The following is a 21,455-nucleotide window of genomic DNA, read 5'->3' as shown; positions in this document are numbered from 1 at the left end:
GTATGTGATCAGGTGGTATGTAAGCAGGTGCTCCAAAAGTGACACAGAAATGAGATGTTATGGAGGATCCAGAAAGGTACATGGTATGACCAGAAAGGTGGAGAGAACTAAAGCTGGGATCTGGGGAGTGGGTTCTGGCTTAGGAGGTGCACTGTACTTTCTCCTAGTTAGAAGGAGGGCTTAGAAATTTAAGTCTAATCAGATAATTTCCCTGCTTAACACCTTTCAAACTTTTTTATTTTATTGGAATAAAGTAAAAAGTTCTCATCACTGCCTGGAGAGCCTTGCAAGATCTGATGCCCGTACACCTCAGCCTTTTCCTGTCTTAGCATCCCCCACTCCCATTACACTCCGGCCATAATGACCCGTCCCACCCCAGGGACTTTGTGCATGCCTAGAATGCTCTTCCCGTCACCTTCTTTGAGGTCTCAGCCTAAATGTCCCCCAAGGAAGCCTTTCTTGACTTTCTTACTCCTAGACTAAGGGTAAGTCACCCTTCATACTTCACTGCACATATACTTCTCAGTTATGGAATTTATCACTGTTTAATGTCTGTCTCCTCCTTTTGATTCAATTTTATCTGAGAGCCAGGACTGTGTCATCTTGCTAACTCTTATATTGCTCTAATGCCTGGCATTGTGCTTAGGCCAAAATAGGCACAGGATAAACATTTGCTGGATATATAACTACTGCCTGTGTTACCTGCCCTGTCATATTTAGTTTGCTCCATTTCACAACATTATACAAGTACATATTGGATGGGCTACTATGGTAAAATGTAAGGTATAGTTATCCCTTGTGATTGATTTGCGACTTCACCCTCTTCCCACCCTCTGAAGTTATGAAGTTAGGGAGAGTAGAGATAGGATGAGCCAGAAAAAGAAAAGGTGTTTTTTTTTCTGGAAAATTTTGGTATTAACATTTCTTTCTTTCATAATTTATTGTCAAGTTGGGATTCCACCCAGTGTTCGTCCCAACAAGTGCCCTCCTCCATGCCCGTCACCCCCCTCCCCCTCCCATCAGCTCTCAGTTTGTTGTCAGTATTCAACAGTCTCTCATGGTTTGCCTCCCTCCCTCTCCCCAATGATTTTTCCCTTCTCTTCCCCCATGGCCCTCCATTAAGCTCCTCCTAATCCACCTATAAGTGGAAACATATGGTATGTCTTTCTCTGCCTGACTTACTTGGCTCAGCATAACACCCTCAAGTTCCATCCACGTTGCTACAAATGGACAGATTTCATTCTTTCTCATTGCCATGTAGTAGTAGTATTCCATTGTATAGATAAACCACATCTTCTTGATCCATTTGTCCATTGATGGACACTTAGCCCCTTCCCATGATTTGGCTATTGTTGAAAGTGCTGCTATGAACATTGGCGTACATGTGCCCCTATGCATCAGCACTCCTGTATCCCTTGGGTAAATTCCTAGCAGTGCTATTGCTGGGTCATAGGGGAATTCTATTGTGAATTTTTTGAGGAACCTCCACACTGTTTTCCAGAGGGGCTGCTCCAGTTTACATTCCCACCAACAGTGTAGGAGGGTGCTCATTTCTCCACATCCTCGTCAGCATCTAGAATCTCCTGATTTGTTCATTTTAGCCACTCTGATTGGTGTGAGATGGTATCTCAGTGTGGTTTTGATTTATATTTCCCTGATGATGAGGGTCGCTGAGCATTGTTTCATGTGTCTGTTGGCCACCTGGATGTCCTTTTTGGAGAAGTGTCTGTTCATGTCTTCTGCTGACTTCTTCACCTGGTTGTTATTCAGGTGTGGAGTTTGGTGAGTTCCTTATAGATTTTGGATCCTAGCGCTTTATCTGATATGTCATTTGCAACTATCTTTTCCCATTCCGTCGGTTGCCTGTTAGTTTTATTGATTGTTTCCATTGCCGTGCAGAAGCTTTTTATCTTGATTTGGTCCCCAATAGATCATTTTTGGTTGATGCCCTTGCCTTTGGGGATGTGTCAAGTAAGAAATTGTTGCAGTTGAGGTTGAGGAGGTTGTTTCCTGCTTTCTCCTCTAGGGTTTTGGTGGTTTCCTGTCTCACATTCAGGTCCTTGTTCCATTTTGAGTTTATTTTTGTGTATGGTGTGAGAAAGTGATCTAGTTTCATTCTTCTGCATGTTGCTGTCCAGTTCTCCCAACACCATCTGTTAAAGAGGCTGTCTTTTTTCCATTGGATACTCTTTCCTGCTTTGTCAAAGATTAGTTGGCCATACATTTGTGGGTCCAATTCTGAGTTCTCTATTCTATTCCATTGGTCTATGTGTCTGTTTTTGTGCCAATACCACACTGTCTTGATGATGACAGCTTTGTAGTAGAGGCTAACGTCTGGGATAGTTTTGCCTCCTGTTTTGGTTTTCTTCTTTAGTATTACTTTGGCTATTCAGGGTCTTTTGAGGTTCCATACAAATTTTAGGATAGTTTGTTCTAGTTTTGAGAAGAATGCTGGTGCAATTTTGATTTGGATTGCATTGGATGTGTAGATTGCTTTGAGTAGTAATGACATTTTAACAGTATTCTTCTGACCCATGAGCATGGAATGTTTTTCCATTTCTTTGTGTCTTCTTCAATTTCCTTCATAAGTTTTCTATAGTATTCATCAAACAGGTCTCCTATATCTTTGGTTAGGTTTATTCCTAGGTATTTTATGTTTTTTTTGTGCAGTTGCGAATGGAATCAGTTTCTTGATTTCTCTTTCTGTTGGGTATTAACATTTTTTTTTTTTAAATCATGGTTTAAATGTTTTAAATTTGGAATTTACTCCTTCAGATAATTTCTAAAATTTATGTAAAAGCAATGTTTCAATATTAAACTCTTCACAGTATCTGATCCATGCGTATATGAGAAGTAGTGCAGTAAACTTTTCAATATCAGGGTGTTAGTGACCATGAACTCCTTTTTTCCTTTAGGACAAACTTCCTCTTTCAGGAGATGGAAAAAATTAGTGTCTTATTTATTTGAGGGCTTATTCTTGATGATTTTGAGATTGATGAGTAAGTGTTGTCTAAGGAGACTTCAAGCATACACAAAGTTGTTTTCAAAGTTTTATCACGGAACGTGGGGTCCTCTAGGAGATCTGCAACTACAATGAGCATGAGATGTAAAATGGGTTCCTGTTGTGACTCCTCTCTTCCCGAGGTGCAAGGGGAGAGAGGAACGCAGTTGTGGGGCTGAATCTCTAATGAAAGTTGTCAGGATGGGGGAAGGTCTGAGAGTTAACTGGTGGAAAATAGCCATCTCTGTTGGAACTGATAATGGCTGAAAGCCTTACTCCACTGCAGAACCTCTTGTTCTTGAGAGTATCTTCTGAACTGATAGCTCCACATGAGTCTTAGAGGTACTCTGGTCATTGAAACTGGCCTCTGAATTTTGCTTTTTGCCGTACACTCCTCCCAATTGGTATATATTCTGAATTTGTCTTTGTTTTAAAATATGGAAGAAAGGAAAGTGCAAGACTTTATCAAGATGGTAAATGTTTCCTAAATCATGTTGCTGTGAATCACTAGATTCCAAGGTTCTGTACAAAAGGGAAGTAAAGATAAAACTGCTAATATAACCTTGATGTTAAGAATACACTTTTGCCTAGGAATCCTAAGCACATTTTCCTTCTAATATGGTTCCATTCTTTCATTTATATGTGAATAAATATAAGTTTTGTTTGGAAATGGTCTCATTAGATTGAGAAATAAACTTCCCATGTAAAAAGGTAGAGAAAGTTGCAAATTTTCTGTTTTCACATGGTAAAAGTGTCAGGGCAGAAATGACTAATCAGGATAGCTTTGAAAATGACACTGATCAGAGGTCTGCGCAGCAAAACTGTAATGAATGGCATTTGTTTTCCCACTGCTCCCAGCCCTCCAAGCTCCTTTTGGAAAATGAGTACCTTTTGTATCTACTTAACACAGGGAGTACACTGAACCAACAAAGATGGTTTGGCTTTCACACTGATAGTTTCTTCTATCCTCACGTCTCCTTTCTGTCCCTTTCTCTTTCTCCCTCCTCCTCTTTCTAGTAGCTGCCAAAAAGTAATTGATGCAGATTCATTGAAAGTCAGAGTCTGGTAGAGCCATTTGAACTAAAATTAAAAACATTTCAAAGCAAACTCAGTAGAGATTTATAATTACTACTTGCGTAAGGGATACTTTTAAGTGAAGCACATTTTTATGTTCTTAAATTAACAAAGCGGCCAGAAATCTTTCATGAACGCAAAAATTTTCATACTTTACACACATTCAGTGGCTTAAACTTTTCCAGAAATGTTTTATGTCTATAAAAGAAAGTATCCCTTAATTATATTGGGGGATAAAATGTGTGATGCTGATAAGTATTATGGGAAGTCAGAAAGGGAAGAGAGGGGCGCCTGGGTGGCTCAATCGGTTAAGTGGCCAACTTCGGCTCAGGTCATGATCTCACGGTTCGTGGGTTCGAGCCCCACGTCGGACTCTGTGCTGACAGCTAGCTCAGAGCCTGGAGCCTGTTTCAGATTCTGTGTCTCCCTCTCTCTGACTCTCCCCTGCTCACGCTGTTTCTCTCTCTCTCAGAAATAAATAAAAAACATTAAAAAAAAAAAAAAGAAAGGGAAGAGAAATTATTCTATTGCTTTTGCATACCCTGAGCTCCTTGTGGCTACATGTGAAGCAATGAAGGAGAGAGTTTCACGTGGTCCTTTGGCACTTCAGGGAAATTTTACAACGTGATTCTTTACAGAGCCTGTCTGGTGGGGGCCATCACTCACCCGGTTTTTAGCTCCTCCCACCTAATGGTCAATATGGAGCTTATTCTCTGTCTAGTGATAGAACATGAGAGGTGGGCATAATTTCAGGGCTTTGGCAGTTTTCTTGAATTTAAGTGGAGAAAAACCAAATGCCCAAGAATGTGGCCAGTCTTGCTCAGCACTGTCGATTCAGTAGAGCACACTCTTCCAACCCTCTAGTGTAGAGCATTCCCAGAACAGTGGGTCCACACTGCAGGGTAAAGGACGCTCATATTAGGGACAGGGGCAATGTGGTCAGTGGAATGAGGTTGTGGCAGGGCATTCAGTGCTGCACTGAGGATCAACCGGGCTCGGTTGTGGAAGCAGTGGGAAGCCACTGCTGTTAGCAAGGTGTTAGAAATACCAATGGACAGCAGGTTGAAGAGAAGTTAGGGTGGGATAAAAAGGGAGGGATCTGAGAGAGGCTGTGCCTGAACTTGGGAAAGGCTGGGCATAGAGCTCTCCATGCTTGGGTTTCTGTTTTCTTTTGACATATTTCCCCTGACTACCCTCCCCACTCCTGGTATGTCAAATGTCTTTTTATGTGTTAAATGACCTCTTACCACATCCTGCACATTCCCATTATCGCAGTGTATGGCTGTTAGATGAAGTGATTCACTGTGCAATTCTTATTTAACACATGTCTTCTCTGGTAGACTGAGGGCTCCCTGTGGTCAGGTGCCGTGTGTGCCTGTGAATAAACACTGTTGTGCATCTAGGACCTGGGGAGTGGTGGGCACTCAACAAGTGCTCCTTGTACACAAGCAGGCATGAATGAAGGAAAAAGTGTTGGGCTGATAAGGACTGCAGCTTGAAGCTGAAACGATGGGTTGGAAAGCCTAGCTCTGCCACTGGTGGGTGGGTTTGGAGAAGGGTAGATGGAAGGTGACTGGAAAGCGACAGGTGGTGAAACTTGCCATGGAATTTCCTTGTAAGTGGTTAGAAATCTGAGTGTGGAATATAACTCTTGGCTAGGGGGAGAGCCTCGAGATGCATTTGTTTGGAAAGAACAGTTGAAACCAGGAGCTAAGTTCAGTTTGCTGAGGGAAAGAGTATGGCTAGAAAATGTCAGAAGGTCAGGGGTTAAACTTGGAAGGTGACTTCAATGAGGTGATGAAAGGGGAAAAATGAGTTGTGGAAGGAGATGGTGCAGGGACCAGAGAGGTGAGAAACTAGGAAAATTCAGTGCTACAGAAATCAACAAAACAGGGAATTTGAAGAAGGTAGGGACTGGAGTGCCAGAATCCACTGACTTATTAAAGACTTCTTAAAAAGATGGAGAAAACTCCAGTGGCTGTGGGAGTGGTTCGGGAGGTAAGGAAAGACCTTTGGGAGGCCACATTCCTTAGCTGGAGTCTGGAATGGGCCACTGGTAGACAGCAGAAGAGTGGGAGAAATGAAGAGCAGTAGCTTTAGGAATAATTATTTTAAGGCAGGAAACATCTGTGTATGTTTGAAGGCATGGGAGGAGGTGTCAGGTGGGCAGAACTAGCTAGATAGAGAGGCAGGGGAATGTAGGGAGGGAAGGAAACCCTAAGTGCCTTCCTGTGGTAGGCAGGGTGCTAGGTGTTTTTGGTGTTACCTTAATCTTCACAGTAGCTTGTGAAGTATACCTCAAGTGTGCCATGTTACATACTGGGAGTTTGGGGCCAAGGTAGGTTGTGACCTGTTTTAAATAAGCACAGGTGTCCAGGTCTGTCCTCACCCCTGCTCTTCCCATTGTGCCCTTTAGGAGTTAGGCACGCATGGGATCCAGAGCATGTGTGGGGATGCTTTTTTTCTAAAAAAGGCAGGATGTGCTAAGGGTGTAGTGAGAATTGTGGTGGATCCGTTCTGCACAGTTGTGCAGGTTTCTTTGGATTTATCCTGTGGCCTGCAAACTGCTCTGGAGCACAGGCGGCGTGGATCACCAACACCGTGGAGGGTCATTGTGGTTCTGTGTTCGTGACGATTATGAGTGCGATACACATGGAAGTCACCAGCCACTATAGAATACTGGAAAACAGCTTTGTGTAGTTGGAAGGGGGAAAAGGGGATCCCATTTATGTCGAGCTATATGTGTGTAGGTATCCATGACATTTGTAGAAATATATGAGAGTATGACTATCAAAATGGTGGTTGGTAGTTGTCTTGTGGGGGTAATTACAGACGATTTATTTTACTTTGCATTTTTTTTGTACTTTGAATTGCTCTGTGCTCTTTGAAATTTTAAAAATAAGCATGTGTGATTCACATAACCTGAAACAAATCAACACAGCTGCTTTTGTTGTATAGAAGACGGTCTGTTGAATGAATTGTTGTTTTCAGAGGTAATTCAGAGAAGAGATTAGAAATTCTAGCCTTTTGCTGACCAGGTGAAGAGAAGACTTGGTGCTTTTCCCACTGGTTTGTTAATACTGCTGAATGCAAGGGGAAAGTCAAGGAGAGGTGGATTCTGACTGTCAGGCTCCTGCAACAGGGTCCATATGTTACCACTCTCCTAGCACACCCTCTGACAACAAGCTCCAGCAACTCTCTTGGACTGAGGGCTTTTCCTGGCTGTAGCAGAGCTTTGAGTCTGCACCTGACACAATCTGGAAGGGCTAGACAAGTAGCTTGCAAGCAGCCCTCAACCAATGATGCATGTCAGTTAGTGGGTAAATATCCCAGCTTTCTTGCCCACGGGCAGGGCACATCTGAGGTTTTTACACACAGGCTCCAGAGGGCCTGCTGGGCCTGGCCTGGCCTCACGTGTCCATACAGAGCACCTTGCACTGGCTTCTGTTCCTGTCTCACTTTTTACTTCTCTACCAGCATCTTGGAATCATTCTTTCGTCTAAACACTTGCCATAGGGTCTGCTTTCTGAGAGACACCAACTCGAGACAGGATCCTAGCACTATTTACGTGCTTCTTTCCGTGACTATGCGCAGAACACCTGTTGCCTGCTTGCTTGCCCACCAAGCATGGAACAAGCTCAGGAGCCTCCCAGAAGTGGTATCTGATACAAAGACTTAATGGTTGCAGTGGTGCAAAGAAAGTGCTGGATGTTGACAAAGAACTGCTTTCTCTGATTTCCCCACCCTGCTACAAGTGGGAAACTTGTGATGAAATGACCCATGGCCCTGACTCATAGCCCTGCCTCACAACTGTGAAGTGGGCCAATCACCAGGGCCTCAAGTGGCAAATTCCTTCATGAAGTTCTGGTCTTTGAACGACAGTGATCTTACCCACCCCCTTCCCTCATCTGCAAGTCATCTTTCTGTTTCCTGAGCCAGGTTTCCAAGGGCTTAAACAGCTTTCCTATTTTACTCCCACAATGAAGCGCGCTGTTCCGTGGCTCATGGCCGTGCAGCTGTCGTTAATTGAAATACATATCAAATTGGCTATGTGGACCCAACAGCAAACTGGGATATTGCTGGAGTGAATGTGAACTTTTGTATGCTAAGGCCTCTGTCTGTGGAAGAAAAGCACACACAGAGGCTGCCTTTGAAAAACAACCTTGTAGGCAGCAGGCTCCCTCCCAGACTTTCTCCTCACACATCCCTGGCCTGGTTTCCTTGGATCAAGCGCCTGAGGCAATGTGACTTGTTCAAGAGAGCCCAGGATGGAAACTTGAAGATTGATTGTTGTTGACTAAAAGGTCCTTAGGAAGAGTCCACAGTCATCTTTCGGGGCCGTACTTTGTTTCCTTTTGCCCTTTTTTTTTTTTTTAACCTCTAGATGGAACCCATCTATCAAAGTGTTTTTAAATCACTGGAATGTTCATTTCTAACACAAATCTTAGTTTGTGCTTAGAAATGCATTTGTAGGGCTCGAATGGCAATTTGAATTAGTGGGAGAACTGTATAGATATCGGCTGTGACTCACTTAGCATGTGGCCTTGAGGAAGCAAGAAAGAGGATCAGGGTTTAACTTCCAGTTCTGTTTCTTACTAGTTAGATGACTTTGGACAAGTCATTTAGTCTCACCTGTTAAATACATAATACCCATCTCACCAGGCTGTTGAAGATTAAAAGAAACAAAAGCAATTTTAAATCATATACAGGTATTCATTACTTCTGTTTGCTTCATTGCTTAGTTTGGCTGGGTTTGGATCTTGGTTTCAAGGAAGTATCATTCTAGGAGATTATCAACTTCAGCTCTTTTTCTGTATAAAATATATTGTTTTATGTAGGTCTTTGTAAGTTTTCTCAAGCAATTTTGGGAATACCCTGGAATATAGGCCATGGATGAATGAATTAAATAAAAGTGAATCTGTGGAGGTATCAAATCTAGCACTGCTTAAATGCTAGCGGAATGTTCTAAGCAAAGTCAGAAGGAAAGGTCCTACTTAGCTTCAGTCCTTGCTTTAGAAACAGTACCATGTTCTGTGAAATAATTGAACAGAAAAATAGAATTTTTTCTTTTTCCAGTTCTTCCTTAAAATCATTAACTCCTTTCAATGTATGAGCCAGAGTTTTAAAAAGAGAACTAATGAATATAAGAACTTCTGTTATTAACATTCTTCGGACGTGAGTGGCCCTAACCAAAGTTCAATGGTCTTTTGGTAAACACTGCTCCTGGTCTTAAAGAAAGAAAATCAAATCATCAGCATAATAGAAGAGTAAATGAGATGCACATTTCCTTGAAGACTAGTTTCCCCTTCGTTTGCTTGCTTCTTTTTGCTATTTGTATTGTCTGCACCTGCCTCACACTCAGGGAATGAATTTTATAGACCTCAGGATGAGAGATATCTTCGCTCTTTTGATTGTTCCCTGTTTTGAAGGGCTGCCAGTAGTTTGGAGAGAAAGAGAGAAACATATTTTGGATTAAGTTTCCCATAAGTGGACCTGGTTACAAAGGTTTGGTTTGTACTTCACCCTTTCCATCAGAATGTGGGATGCCTCAGGATGCATTTGGAAGCCAAGCTCTTCTCTTGAGGGTGGAGAAGCATACAGCTCTAGTTCTACCAGTGACCTAACAAAGTGGTTTTTCATAAGGTCACCAATGAGGTTTTCATTTAAAATCTGGGACTTTACTCCAAATGCCCAGACACTTAAATTCATTAGCCATTTTCAAAGAGGCCTGTGGTAAACAGGAAGTACTCTAATGAAATCGGGCATACAGTGTCCACCTCAGGACCTAGGTCACATGAGAATTGAGTAGTTTTCTGTAGACTTTATAGAGAGTGGTGTATTAGGGCTGAACTGAATAGGGATAAAAGAACAAAATCATTCAAAGAAATAGCCCGGAGGGAAAGTGGTAACAGGCAAAAAAAAAAAAAAATAGTAGGATATTAGGATTTTTAAGGAAAAATAACTAGCCTGTGAGTGTCACACAAGCATGTTTAATTCCAAACATCTGAACCCAGTGTGCATTTTCAAGCAATGATGGGAAATGTGGATAGGTTGGATGGAAAAAAAAAAAAAAAAGCTTAACGTTGAATCTGGCTAATTAAAAGAGCACCTATCAATTTCTGAAATGAAAGCTAACCATTATCTTGATTTGAACTTACAGCTCCTGGCCAAGTACAAAGGCTTGCAATGGAATAAAATATTGCGGCTAGAGGAGGTGCAGGCCAAACTAGGGGTCAGTCTGGAAGAAATGCTGGGGATCATGGAAGACGCCCTTCACCCTGAACCCTATAGCCCTGAGGAGGTCTGCAGGTGTCTGGGAATTAGCCTGCAGGAGCTTCAAACCCAAGTTCTGAGTGCAAACACTCAAGATGGTGAGTTTGCTGAAGAAAGTTAAGAACATGGATTGTTCCCATACTCACAGCAGGGAAGATTACAATTTCCCCATGGATTTGATTGATTTAGAAGCATGCCTGAGGGTACTTGGAGAATGTGTATGTTTTGGCAAACTTAATTATCTAGATGTTTGGCTCCATGAAATCCATTCATTCGTTTATCAACGAACATCTCCTGATCTGCTATATGCCAGGTATTCTGACCAGTCAAAGGTGAATAAAACAAGGTTCCTGCTCTTGAGAAGCTCATGTTTCAGTAAGCTTTTTTCTTCTGTCCATTTTCTTGATTATTCTACTATTTACATAAGAAGGTGTAGGTTAGAGCAGTGTTTATAACTGCTGAGACACCCTCAGGGACACCAGAAAGTCTTCCCTGCTTAGGTTGAAATTTGTTGCCCACTTTAGTGTGAAAGCTTTTTCTGTTTGCCTGCTGCTTTCAAGAGATCTTGTTTTCTCACTGATAATATCAGATACCAAAGATGAAGGCCAGATTAAGGTTGGAGGTGCACTGGGGTGGCTTTTCTTCTTGGAAACAAAAGTTGTCTGTCTGCGGGAAGTCAATACCCCAGTGATAGTGGTGGGGGAGGGGGCAGGGACATCTATCTAAAATCCAAACATTTCTGGAAGTAGAGTTGGGGTGGGAGCTTGTAAAGGTCAACCTCAGAGTCCCCATTTCAGTTCAGTTCCTAAGCTCCTTAACATGGATGTTAAATGTCTCTTCAACTTGGCCTAACTGTATTCTGTCAGGTCTTCGTTTGAGCCCATACATGTCCACTGGTACAGGGTTGTCTTGGCTGAACCATTTCACTTACTAATTGCATCTTGGTCTTGCCTCTGGACCTTTACTCCTAAATATCACTGCCCTTTTCTGACTAGAGCTTTCTTCTTTGAAAAGTTGTTCCTATCTAAAAAGTTCAATGTAATTCTTATCTCTTCTGTATCCTTCTCAGTCCACAGCTTATTCTCTTTCTCTGTATCTACCTGTCTTTGCAACCTCTCTCTTTCTCTTAGTATTTAAAGAATAAGTTAATTTCCCACAAAACTTTGGAAAACATAAAATATAATTTCCTAATCATAGTATGTGCCTATTTATGTATATATATATTTAAGGTTTTCCCCCCCAAAGAATAAGGATTTCATTGTTTTTATAAAAATGATGCATGCTTAATCTTACCCTTCATCTAAAATAACTTCCCTACTGGCCTGCTTGCAATGCTTTCTATAATTTACTTATGTTTTGTTCGTACTCAGTAAATCTATGTTGAATGAATGAATCCATTTTGTAATTCTACCACCTTCAAAGGATTTCTTTCTCTTTTGCCATTGGAATAAGTTAAAAAACAAAACAAAACTATGAACATAAATTAGTCTGTGGGGTTCTAGAATCTCCTGGATTAATGTCACTTGATTTACTTTCTGAATCTAGCCATCTAACTTCAGTCAGATTTCCAACTGAATTTGCTTAGCACACTCAGCTTTAACTTTAGGGATCAAGATCCTTTTGTACCTTTGCCTGGTTTCTTCTGGGTTTGTGCTTTGGTTGGTCTCAGACCTTAAGCAAATGTTTCTCTTAACCCTTTAGAAGATAGGATTCTTACTAAATGTGCTGCATTAGATCCTATGAGTGGGCAGAGTAGAGGACTCTGGAGGGGGCCTCCACCTTTTATCCCAGGTGCATGCTAAGTTTTGACTAGAACTAATTTTTCTCATTATGGAGATCCATGCCTTTCCCAAAGTCACATGGACTCCAGTGTTTGCTTTCTGCCAAAATTGCTTCCTTTACCTGGATGTGGATGGGAGTTGGGGGATGTTGACCATGAGGTTACAGCATAGAGATGTTTACAATCAAACTGTGGCTTGCAGCCTTTGCTAAACCAGCCTTCCAAAGCCCCATGTACAATTGTTTTCTCTTTCCAAATTTCTAATAATTAGATTTAGAAATGCTCAAAGGCCATTAAAATTAAACACATAAAGGAAAATACTCAAATCCTTTAGATGTCATTTAGAATGGCTACAGCCCATCACTAGGAACCAGCTAGGAATAATTGAAGGATTATTTGTCAGGTCTTGCCCACAGGTAGGAATAGTCGAAGGGTGTGGTATGATGTGTTTGTGTCTAGAGGCTCAGGGGCCAGGCTGATTTCAGTGGGGGTGTTTCCTAAAGTATGAACCCAGAAGAAAAGATGAAGCTGTGGTCAGAGTGAGGAGAAGTGACACATAGAGCCAGCACAGGGCTGACCTTGCTGCTCCGATGCACTGTGCTAGGCTGGAATCTCATTGCTTAGATTAGTAACTGCCTGTGACCATATGTTGACAAAGTGCTGGCCGGTTGCTGACTAATTTGTTTAGATCCTGTGATTCCCAAAGTCACGACCAATTATCAGGCTTTTCAGTAAGCACAGGGCACTGGCATGGACTGCCTTTTATAAAGACATCTAGAGTAAGAAACCCAAAACACTTGTTATTTACTTTATGGTTTACATATTACTCTTCACCCACATCATATAGTTTGAATCTCACAACAACTCTGGGTCACCTGGTTCTCCTCATTTCCTAAGTGAACAACTCAGAGTTACGTGATTTGTCAAGGTTTTTAGTTAGTAAGTGCTAAAGCCAGATCCCAAATCCTAGTCTTCTGATTTAATCCAATTCTCTTTCTGCTGTTCATTTCCCACCCCCACCCCCCAGCATATTACAAGGTGGCCTTAGCAGTCCTGCACCAAGTGAGAGAATACTAAATTTGGACTTTGCTTGGCTCTGATTTTTTTCTTCAAACTAAAGAGAGATGATGAAGATAGGTTACTTTGTGGTTAAAGAGTTTCCTTTTGGCCATTTCCCATTCTGGTGCTTTGGCATCAGAAGTGTAAAATCATGTGGCATCCAGTAGCTTGCTTAATTTAAGGAGCAAATTCAACTTGGCCAGAATGTGCCCAGGCTGCTGTGTTTAGAAGAACGGGGAGAAGTACTGGTTATTTCCTTCTAACTAGAAGGATAATATCACTACAGTGATAATGTCACCAGTCAAATCAATAGAAGATAAAACAAGGCAAAAGTAAAAATATAAAATACTTATTTGTAGGGAAAACTGATGATTTTAAGAATACCCACAATATAATCATTTTGTACTAAAAATGCAATTAGGTAAAATTCAAGAATAATTAGTGAAATACCTATGTGACTGCAAATGTTATCTTGTTGCTGCTACACAAAAGTAACTGTGGTGGAGCCCCTCCCCAAGGAATGTGGCGAAACCTCAAGGGAAGGTAACCTGGCGACGCGCGCGTGGGCGACATTGCTCATGACTGTGTAACATAGACTGCTCACTCAGACTGTAGGTTATCTTATATGAGAGACATCGGAACAAAAATTGTAGAAAAGGCAACCTCCCCATCCCGCTATGCTTGGGGCTCAGCCTTTTGGGCCTTAGCCCGCTGATCGCAATGCTAACGGAATAAAGCTGCTTCCTGGGGGGTGCGGGGAGGGGAAGCCTCCATGTCCCGACTCTGTGTCTGTGACTCACCGCTACAGTACCACAATCTTAGCGGGGTAAAACAACACAAACTTATTCTCTTACGGTTTTGGAGGTAAGAAGTCCAAAATCAGTCTCTATGGGCTAAAATCAAGATGTTGGCAGGGCTGGTTCCTTCTGAAAGCTCTTGGGAAGAATGCTTCATGGCTACGTCCTTGCAACGCTCCAGCCTATACACCCGCTTCCATCTGCAAGCCTACTACTGACTTCCCGCTTCCAGCCCCACTCTTATAAGGATCTTTGTGATTACATTGGGCCCACCTGGATGACCTCAACCCATCTTCCCATCTCAAGACCCTATATCACATCGGTTAAGTCTTTTTTTTTTCTTTGTTTTGCCAAATTAGGTAATATATGCACCTGTTCTGGGGGTTAGGACATGAACATCTTTGAGGGCCATTATTCTGTCTACCATAGTTACCAACATTTATGTATTTTAAATTAAGACAAAATTTTAAAATTAATTAGAAAGCATTTGAACCGTTGTGTAAGCACCTGTGTCCAATTTCCAATTAATTTGTTGCTTTCAGGTGCAGACTTTCAGAGCTAAGTAATGACCTTTTTTTTTCCTTGGAAACTTTCTGGAGCACGTGGGTGTGGTGACTGTGGTTTTGTCTGGGTCACTGGAGTAGCTTGGATGGGCATCTGTGTAGGAATCACTGTGGTTGGTTATATTTGAAAACTTTCTTCCAAATGTTCAGAACAAGGCCAGGTTTCTACTAAGAAGTGGCCTTAAATCTGTTTAAAGTCAGTGACAAGCTGGTTGGTTTGGGACTAAACCTCAGGCCAGCCTTCCTCACAGGCCTCTTCACGTGCTCTGAAGCCACAATGCAATGGCAAGTAAATGGTGTCTTCTTGCATTCATTCCACCACTCGTTTGTAACTTCTGAGCCTAGAGTTGGCAGTCTGAGCATTTTGAAAGCCATGACTCCTGCTCATCTCAATGTTTTTGACAGTGGTCTTTGAATTCACACATGGACTTTCCTTAAAACCATTTCAAATTTATGTAAGTGAAACATAGCACAGGCTGCATAGATTTACCTTAGGGGAGCATAGAGGGTAAAGACTGGCTTCAGATGACTTCGCTACTAGAACATCACATAAGGGAGGTTCCAATATTTTGCTATTTTACAGATGAGGAAACTGAGGCACAGAATGATTAAGTAAGATCCAAACCCATGCAGTGACTACAGAGCCCTCCTTTTGCTGTCTTAACCACTGATGTGAGTTAGGTTTTTACCAGAGAAAGGGATTTAGTTTTTAAATTTTTAAAAAAATGTTTATTTATTTTTGAGAGAGAGAGAGAGACAAAGCATGAGCGTGGGAGCAGCAGAGAGAGAAGGAGACACAGAATCCAAAACAGGATCCAGGGTCCAAGCTGTCAGCACAGAGCGTGACGTGTGGCTCGAACTCATGAACCGTGAGATCATGACCTGAGATGAAGTCGGATGCCTAGCCAACAGAACCACCCAGGCTCCCCAGTAGGGATTTTTTAATATAGATTTGACTATATGCAATTGTGTAAGCTGTTTAAACAGTACCTAAAACTCTATCTTTGCATCCAGTGCTGGAGCCTGAAGTCATCAGGAAAAACAGTCAGGCAGTGATGATAGATGCGAAGTGGGGGCGGCAAGGACAGTAGGAACCCATGAGCACAGACAGAAATGGGAGTCAAACTCTCACCACCTCAAGGCCTGCAAGTTTGATGATGCTGGTGTCCTGCAGGGGAAGCTAAACATGTACCTGTCCCAAAAGTCAGAGAAGCTGAAGGAAGGGCCAGTGGGATGGGGGGCTGGGGGGCCGCTGCGGACCTAGCTACTGCTCCATGCCAGTGAAGCGAGCGGGCAGATAAGTGATAATGTCCATGAGCTGCAGTGACATGTGCTATCCCTGCTTAGACCATTGAAGCATTTTAAAAATGCCTTTCATCTTTCCTAATATATATTTTTTATTTACTTGTTTCCCCTATAACTACCTAGTCTCCTGGCCCTGCCACCTACCTTCTTCATCCCAGCTGCCTCTTTGGCTTTGGCATTTGCTGGTCCCCCTGGGCTGCTCAGCCCTGACCATTACCTTGGTCCCAACCCTGACCGCCTCCCTGGCCCTGATCTTGTCATTCCTAGCTACTTCCTCAGTCCAAACTGCCTTTTCGACTCTGGTTTTGTTGGCCATGCCATTTATGGCTGCCTCCAGGAAATGAGAGAAGAGGAGAGTAGAGGGGAGGGGAGGAGAGGAGGGGAAAGGAGAAAGATAATTTCTAAATTTTTAAGTACATGTTTTTCTTAAGGCTAGGATATGTGACTTGACACGTATATCTTGATAGTATTCCTTTTGTTGGAAATTATCACGGATGTATCTCTACGTTCTGAGAGATGAAATTATTAAAGGGCCAGCCGTGAATGTATTGGATACTCTGCTTTGAGTAGAATGAGGCTTCTGCAGATATGAGGACAGCTGATGTCTCACTGTGTACCGTGTTGCCCTTCTGCTGGTTTGGATGAGGAAAAAACCTTCTATGGTCTTCATCTACCTGAGAGGACAGAATCTTGCCCCTCCTAATTTGACTTTTTTGCTACTTTTTGCTTTCATTTTCACCATTTTAGGTTTCTGTGTAAGTAAATATTTTATTCATATACAAACCTGCTTTTCTATAGATAAATCTGTTCTTTTTGACCAAAGTGGTTATCTCCTATATTGATGTGTTCAAGGTGATTATGCTTCAGTAAGTGACAAGTCCAAAGTCTCAGTGGCTTGACCCCCCCCCCCCCAAAAAAATATGTGCACTCTGCATATCTAACACAAGGTAGCAGAGGGATCCGTTCATCTGAGACATACAGGGTTCCAGGCTTGGGGGGCGTGGTGTTCTATCTCAATATATTTGTTCATAATTCCTGTGGCCAGAGGGAGGGAATGTTGATTATCATTCACTGGCTTTTAACATCCTCCACAAACCGACACCATCACCCCTATCCTCGTTTTATTGGATTGAGCAAGTCATGTGGATGTGAGGAACTTCAAAGGGGGTGGAAAGTGCAGTCTGTCTTAACATGGGTAAGGAGCACCGGGAACATCTCGGAAGCAGCACTAATGACAGCCATACTTTCCTGTGCTGTGTGGCTAGGAGTTTCATCCTATCAAAGCTTAGTAATGAGAACCAATTTACTTTCTCATGTACAATTATGAAATTGGCATTTCTTTCCGGACATCTGGGGCAACGAATATTGTTCTTGACCAAATTCCAAGAATTTTCACTTAAAAATTAGACATACGGTGATGTCCTTTTATGTTGCACATTTCTCTCATACTAGCATTTTATCTGCACTTTGGTGAAGTCCTTCCTAGTCCTTGGCTTGTTACCTTCTCCCTTATCTCATGGAGTTCACACAGTCTCTTTTCAGGAGAGTGTTATTCTAGAATCTTAGGGCATGGTCCAGAAAAAGATCTTTTGTTTGATATTAGTTGTTCACCTCTTGCGCTTTTGTTACTGTTCAAAGTACCTAGTTTCAGGTGGAAGGAAATTTCCTACTAAGAATTTCTAAATTAGAAAATGCGTACTTCTTCCTACCCACGTGAATTTGTGTCCACTAGGTATGGATCTAGTGACTTTTAGCAGGTTATTGCCAAATTTTAAGAGTACTGACAAAACAATGATCCATTGTATCTGTATAGGCATTCAAAGATTTAACCACATGAGATCTCAATCGATCTTCATTCCTACTGCAGGTTTCCTGATGGAAACATGACATGGCACCACTTTACATTCAGGGGCAGAGACATTTCTGGAGGAAGATGGTTCTTCATATTGTCTTAGGTGGGAATGGGGTGGGAGAGACCATGAGAATGAACACCCTCAGTCCATTAGAACCACTGGGAAACCTTAATTCTATGAAGCGTTATTGATATAGCAAAAAAGAGCAGAGGCTACCTCCATATGAATAGCAATATAACATTCAGTCTTTTAATGAGAAACTATAAAATATTTTATTTTATTTTATTTATTTATTTATTTTTAAATGTTTTATTTATTTCTAGGAGAGAGAGAGACAGCGTGAGCAGGGGAGGGTCAGAGAGAGAGGGAGTCACAGACTCTGAAACAGGCTCCAGGCTCTGAGCTGGCAGTCAGCACAGAGCCCGACGCGGGGCTCGAACCCACGAACCGTGAGATCATGACCTAAGCGAAAGTCGGACGCTTAACCAACTAAGCCACCCAGGCGCCCCAACTATAAAATATTTTAAAAAACAAGGAATATAAAGTTCTACTCGATTAGCACAAAATAGCAAGGTGTATACTTCATTTCTGTATTTTAGTTTAATAGGAAAAATGTGGCAGAGAGGATGAAAATCAAAACAGAAGAGTCAGACAGACAAAGAAAATGGGAAAAAGTATCTGTAAAGGAAGAGAGACTGATCTGTACCCAGAGCTTGTTTATGGAGAAGCACTTAAACACGAACACAGAGACGCCCCAGACAAACTCAGGCCTGTGTGAATTCACCTCCCACCCCAGCCCCCAAGAGCTACATAAACACATTCGTAATCACAGTCTTCTGTAAAATACAGCATCCTCACTTATCTTTGCAGGACATTACCAGTTATGTTGTAAGCACCTTGAGAATAGAAACATCTCATTAGAAGTTTGTGAAGGTGCACCATTTTTATCTTCCCTAATACCACACTGCGTTTGGGAAAGTCCAGGTGTAGTGGAGGTCTCTTGTCTTTAACACTTGTTATGAGGAAATTAAGAGGAGGGCCACATTTAGCATGTGTCAGAGCCCCCTGAACCTTCCCTTCTTGTGCAATGCTGGGGCCACCTTCCTGGCCTGTGCTAGTGCATAGCTTTCAAAAAGCAAACTCTGGGCAACAGCCTACGTGATCTAGTTAGGTCTTTTAGCATGGCAGATGACATAACTCTCACTTGCATAATCTGTTGTTGTAATTTGGTAAAGTCCTACTTTTTGATCATAATGGCAAATGAATGATTAATGTAAGTAAATAGGAGTAAGTTTTTATTCCTTTATTCAACAAGTACTCAACTGAAGGGCAACTAGTCAAGCACTGTGGTAGGGATTGTGTATTAGCAATCAGTAACACCAGCATAATTCTTGTCTCTTTTATTTAGCATTTTGTGGGAAGACAACAATAAAACAAATGCTAAAGTGTGCTGATGAAAATATACTACTTCTTTCTCGGATAAGCTCTGAGTTTTCCTTTGCCTCTCTTCATTCTTTTTGCTTCCTTACATTTTTTCCCCCTGAAATTCAATTAGTAGAAGACAGTAAAGACAAGAGCTCATTCCCTTTTATGTTAAAATATTAGGACAAGCCAGCTCCAGGCAAGTGTGACCTTTGTTTTCCATAGTCCTTCGTTCAGCTCTGCATTGACCAAGACTCCTTCCCAACTCCCTAGGCTCCTTTTCAAATGTCTTGAAATTGTCTGGGCCTATCACTTTTTCCAAGAACAAAGCTTTAGGGAGGTTCTGGAAAGTTAATGAAAAGTAGTTTCCTCAAGAAAGAGAGGGAAACAAGAATATGGCTCATCCAGGAAGCAGCTTCAGATTCTTCCTTTGCTGATGGGATGGGAGCAAGAAGTTGACATGTACTGAGAATTAATTGATAATTACTGAGAATTTATTGTTACATTCAAGATTCCCTATTGGGTTTTTTTTGGAGGGGGGAATAAAGGGGACCACACATATGAAGACAGCACAACTCTTGCTCTCCTTAAGCAGTGTTTGATAACTATAATTAGAAGGGAACATGGTAATTAGGGAGCGATGGGCTCTATCTTGTCTTCTGAATGAATGTCCCTTGAGTTAACAGGAGATTCGTGTGTGCCAGACTATAAAATGCTGTTGAGGGTGAAACTAGCAGAGTGAGGCAAAGGTTTCAAGATCAGAGGAGTAGAGTTTATTATGACACAGACAATCCCGGCTCTTGCTGCTCCTGGAAATCTGAGCAAGGGATGTTATAAACATGTGGGGTGCCCTTCCTTTCCATGGACAAGATGGCATTATGCTGTGGAATTGAAAATATTCACAAATGAGTCTTGGAATGTACTTTTCCATGGATTAATGTGGTTTGTGTTGAAAGTGCATATGTATATATTTTTTTTCACCCATGCTTTTGGTTTTAAGAGCAGGTAAAGATTTTTTTTTCTCTCTTAAATGTAAAATGCTAATTTAATTTAGTGTTTGCAGCATGGGAATGGGATACTAATGTGCCAGAAAACAGCAGTTCATTTTTTTGTGGGTTTGACCATTTCAGAAACTTCACATTTCTGAAAAATATGAGTAGTAGGAAAATAAATTTGAAACCACAGTCCAACTTCAATGAGGAATATAGTGTTTTTCCATTCTACTGCTTAAATACTCCAAAGATTCTGTGCCTCAGAGCAGGGACTTATTATAACTTTGCTGCACAGGAAAACGGAGGACTCCAGAGTCGATTCTGAAGTGGTTTCCCCCCGTCTACCTCTGGACTGCTTTTCTTGGAAAACAACTCTTGGGTTAGCCCAGTGGAGCCTCTGGCTTTAAAGAGAAATTGGTGGGTAGCGTGCAGCTACAGTGTTGTGCAAAAGGCAGCTAAAGACACGACTGCTTTTAGCCCCTCACCCAAACACTGCGAAAGGATTCTGGGGGATGAGAGTCTCAGTAAGATTAATTATACACATACATGATAAAGATTTCCAATGCTCTCAGAATGGCCTATTTATTTATTTTGTTTTGATTAATTATCCTGAGATGAAGTTTTTACTGATTTCCCAAATATTTATCACTTTTTAGCTTGTTAGCTGAAAACCAGTGCTTTGCATTCCTCCATATCCACACAACCCTTGTGCAGTTGGGTAATAGGAGGCTGCATATTGAGAATGAAGGAGGTGATAGTCCAACCATACTGTGCACTCCTCAGACTGACTGCCAGGACAGACTGGGGGAACCACCCTTCTAGACAGAATTATCAGAGAAGGAGGCTTGAAATCCAATCATGTGAGGGAAGCAGAGTGGTTGGTCTGGAGAGGAGAAGACCTCACTGCTAATAGAGTCACAGTATTTCATTGCTACTGGGGCAAGTGCCATCGTTTTGGCCACCTGGCATCCAGGCCCTTTCCTAGGGGAATCTGTAGTGCATGTGCATGTTGGTGAGAGGGTAGGTCTTGCTTCCTATGGTGGAAGGTGAGGGGTCAGATTTACCTCTCACAGATTGCTGGTCACCTGGGTGTGAGCAAGGGTCTTAGGTTCCTCCTGGTGTCCTGGCATGTGCTTTTGTCTGGGGCTTTGAATCTAATAGGCACAGGGTCTGTTGATAAATATCTCGAGTCCAAAGTCATATCTAGACTTGTGAAGTGACTTTGACATTGTTCTTCACTGCCTGCTTGGCTTCACTGCCCTTGGCTTCTGGCTCGTTTGTGCCTGTTTTTCTTGCATTCTAATACAGAATAGGAATATATAATTCTAATAGATTT

The 21,455-nt window shown here is 41.9% G+C and overlaps 1 protein-coding gene across 2 annotated transcripts in view; it reads left to right on the top strand.

Moving 5' to 3' along the window:
* The window catches only part of GALK2 (galactokinase 2), a 133,645-nt gene that overhangs the window by 81,211 nt on the left and 30,979 nt on the right, over nt 1–21,455 (top strand). For both annotated transcript variants that reach the window (XM_039237155.1, XM_039237156.1), the window contains exon 8: nt 10,236–10,446. In XM_039237155.1, the coding sequence (XP_039093086.1) occupies nt 10,236–10,446 (211 nt within the window). The remainder of the gene's footprint in view (nt 1–10,235; nt 10,447–21,455) is intronic.

The sequence above is a fragment of the Hyaena hyaena genome, unplaced genomic scaffold, assembly GCF_003009895.1.
Source record: "Hyaena hyaena isolate Hyena2069 unplaced genomic scaffold, ASM300989v1 scaffold_120, whole genome shotgun sequence".
NCBI classification, from domain to species: Eukaryota; Metazoa; Chordata; class Mammalia; order Carnivora; family Hyaenidae; genus Hyaena; species Hyaena hyaena.
Note: the sequence above shows the minus strand (reverse complement) of the source record. Positions and strands in the feature narration are given on the sequence as shown.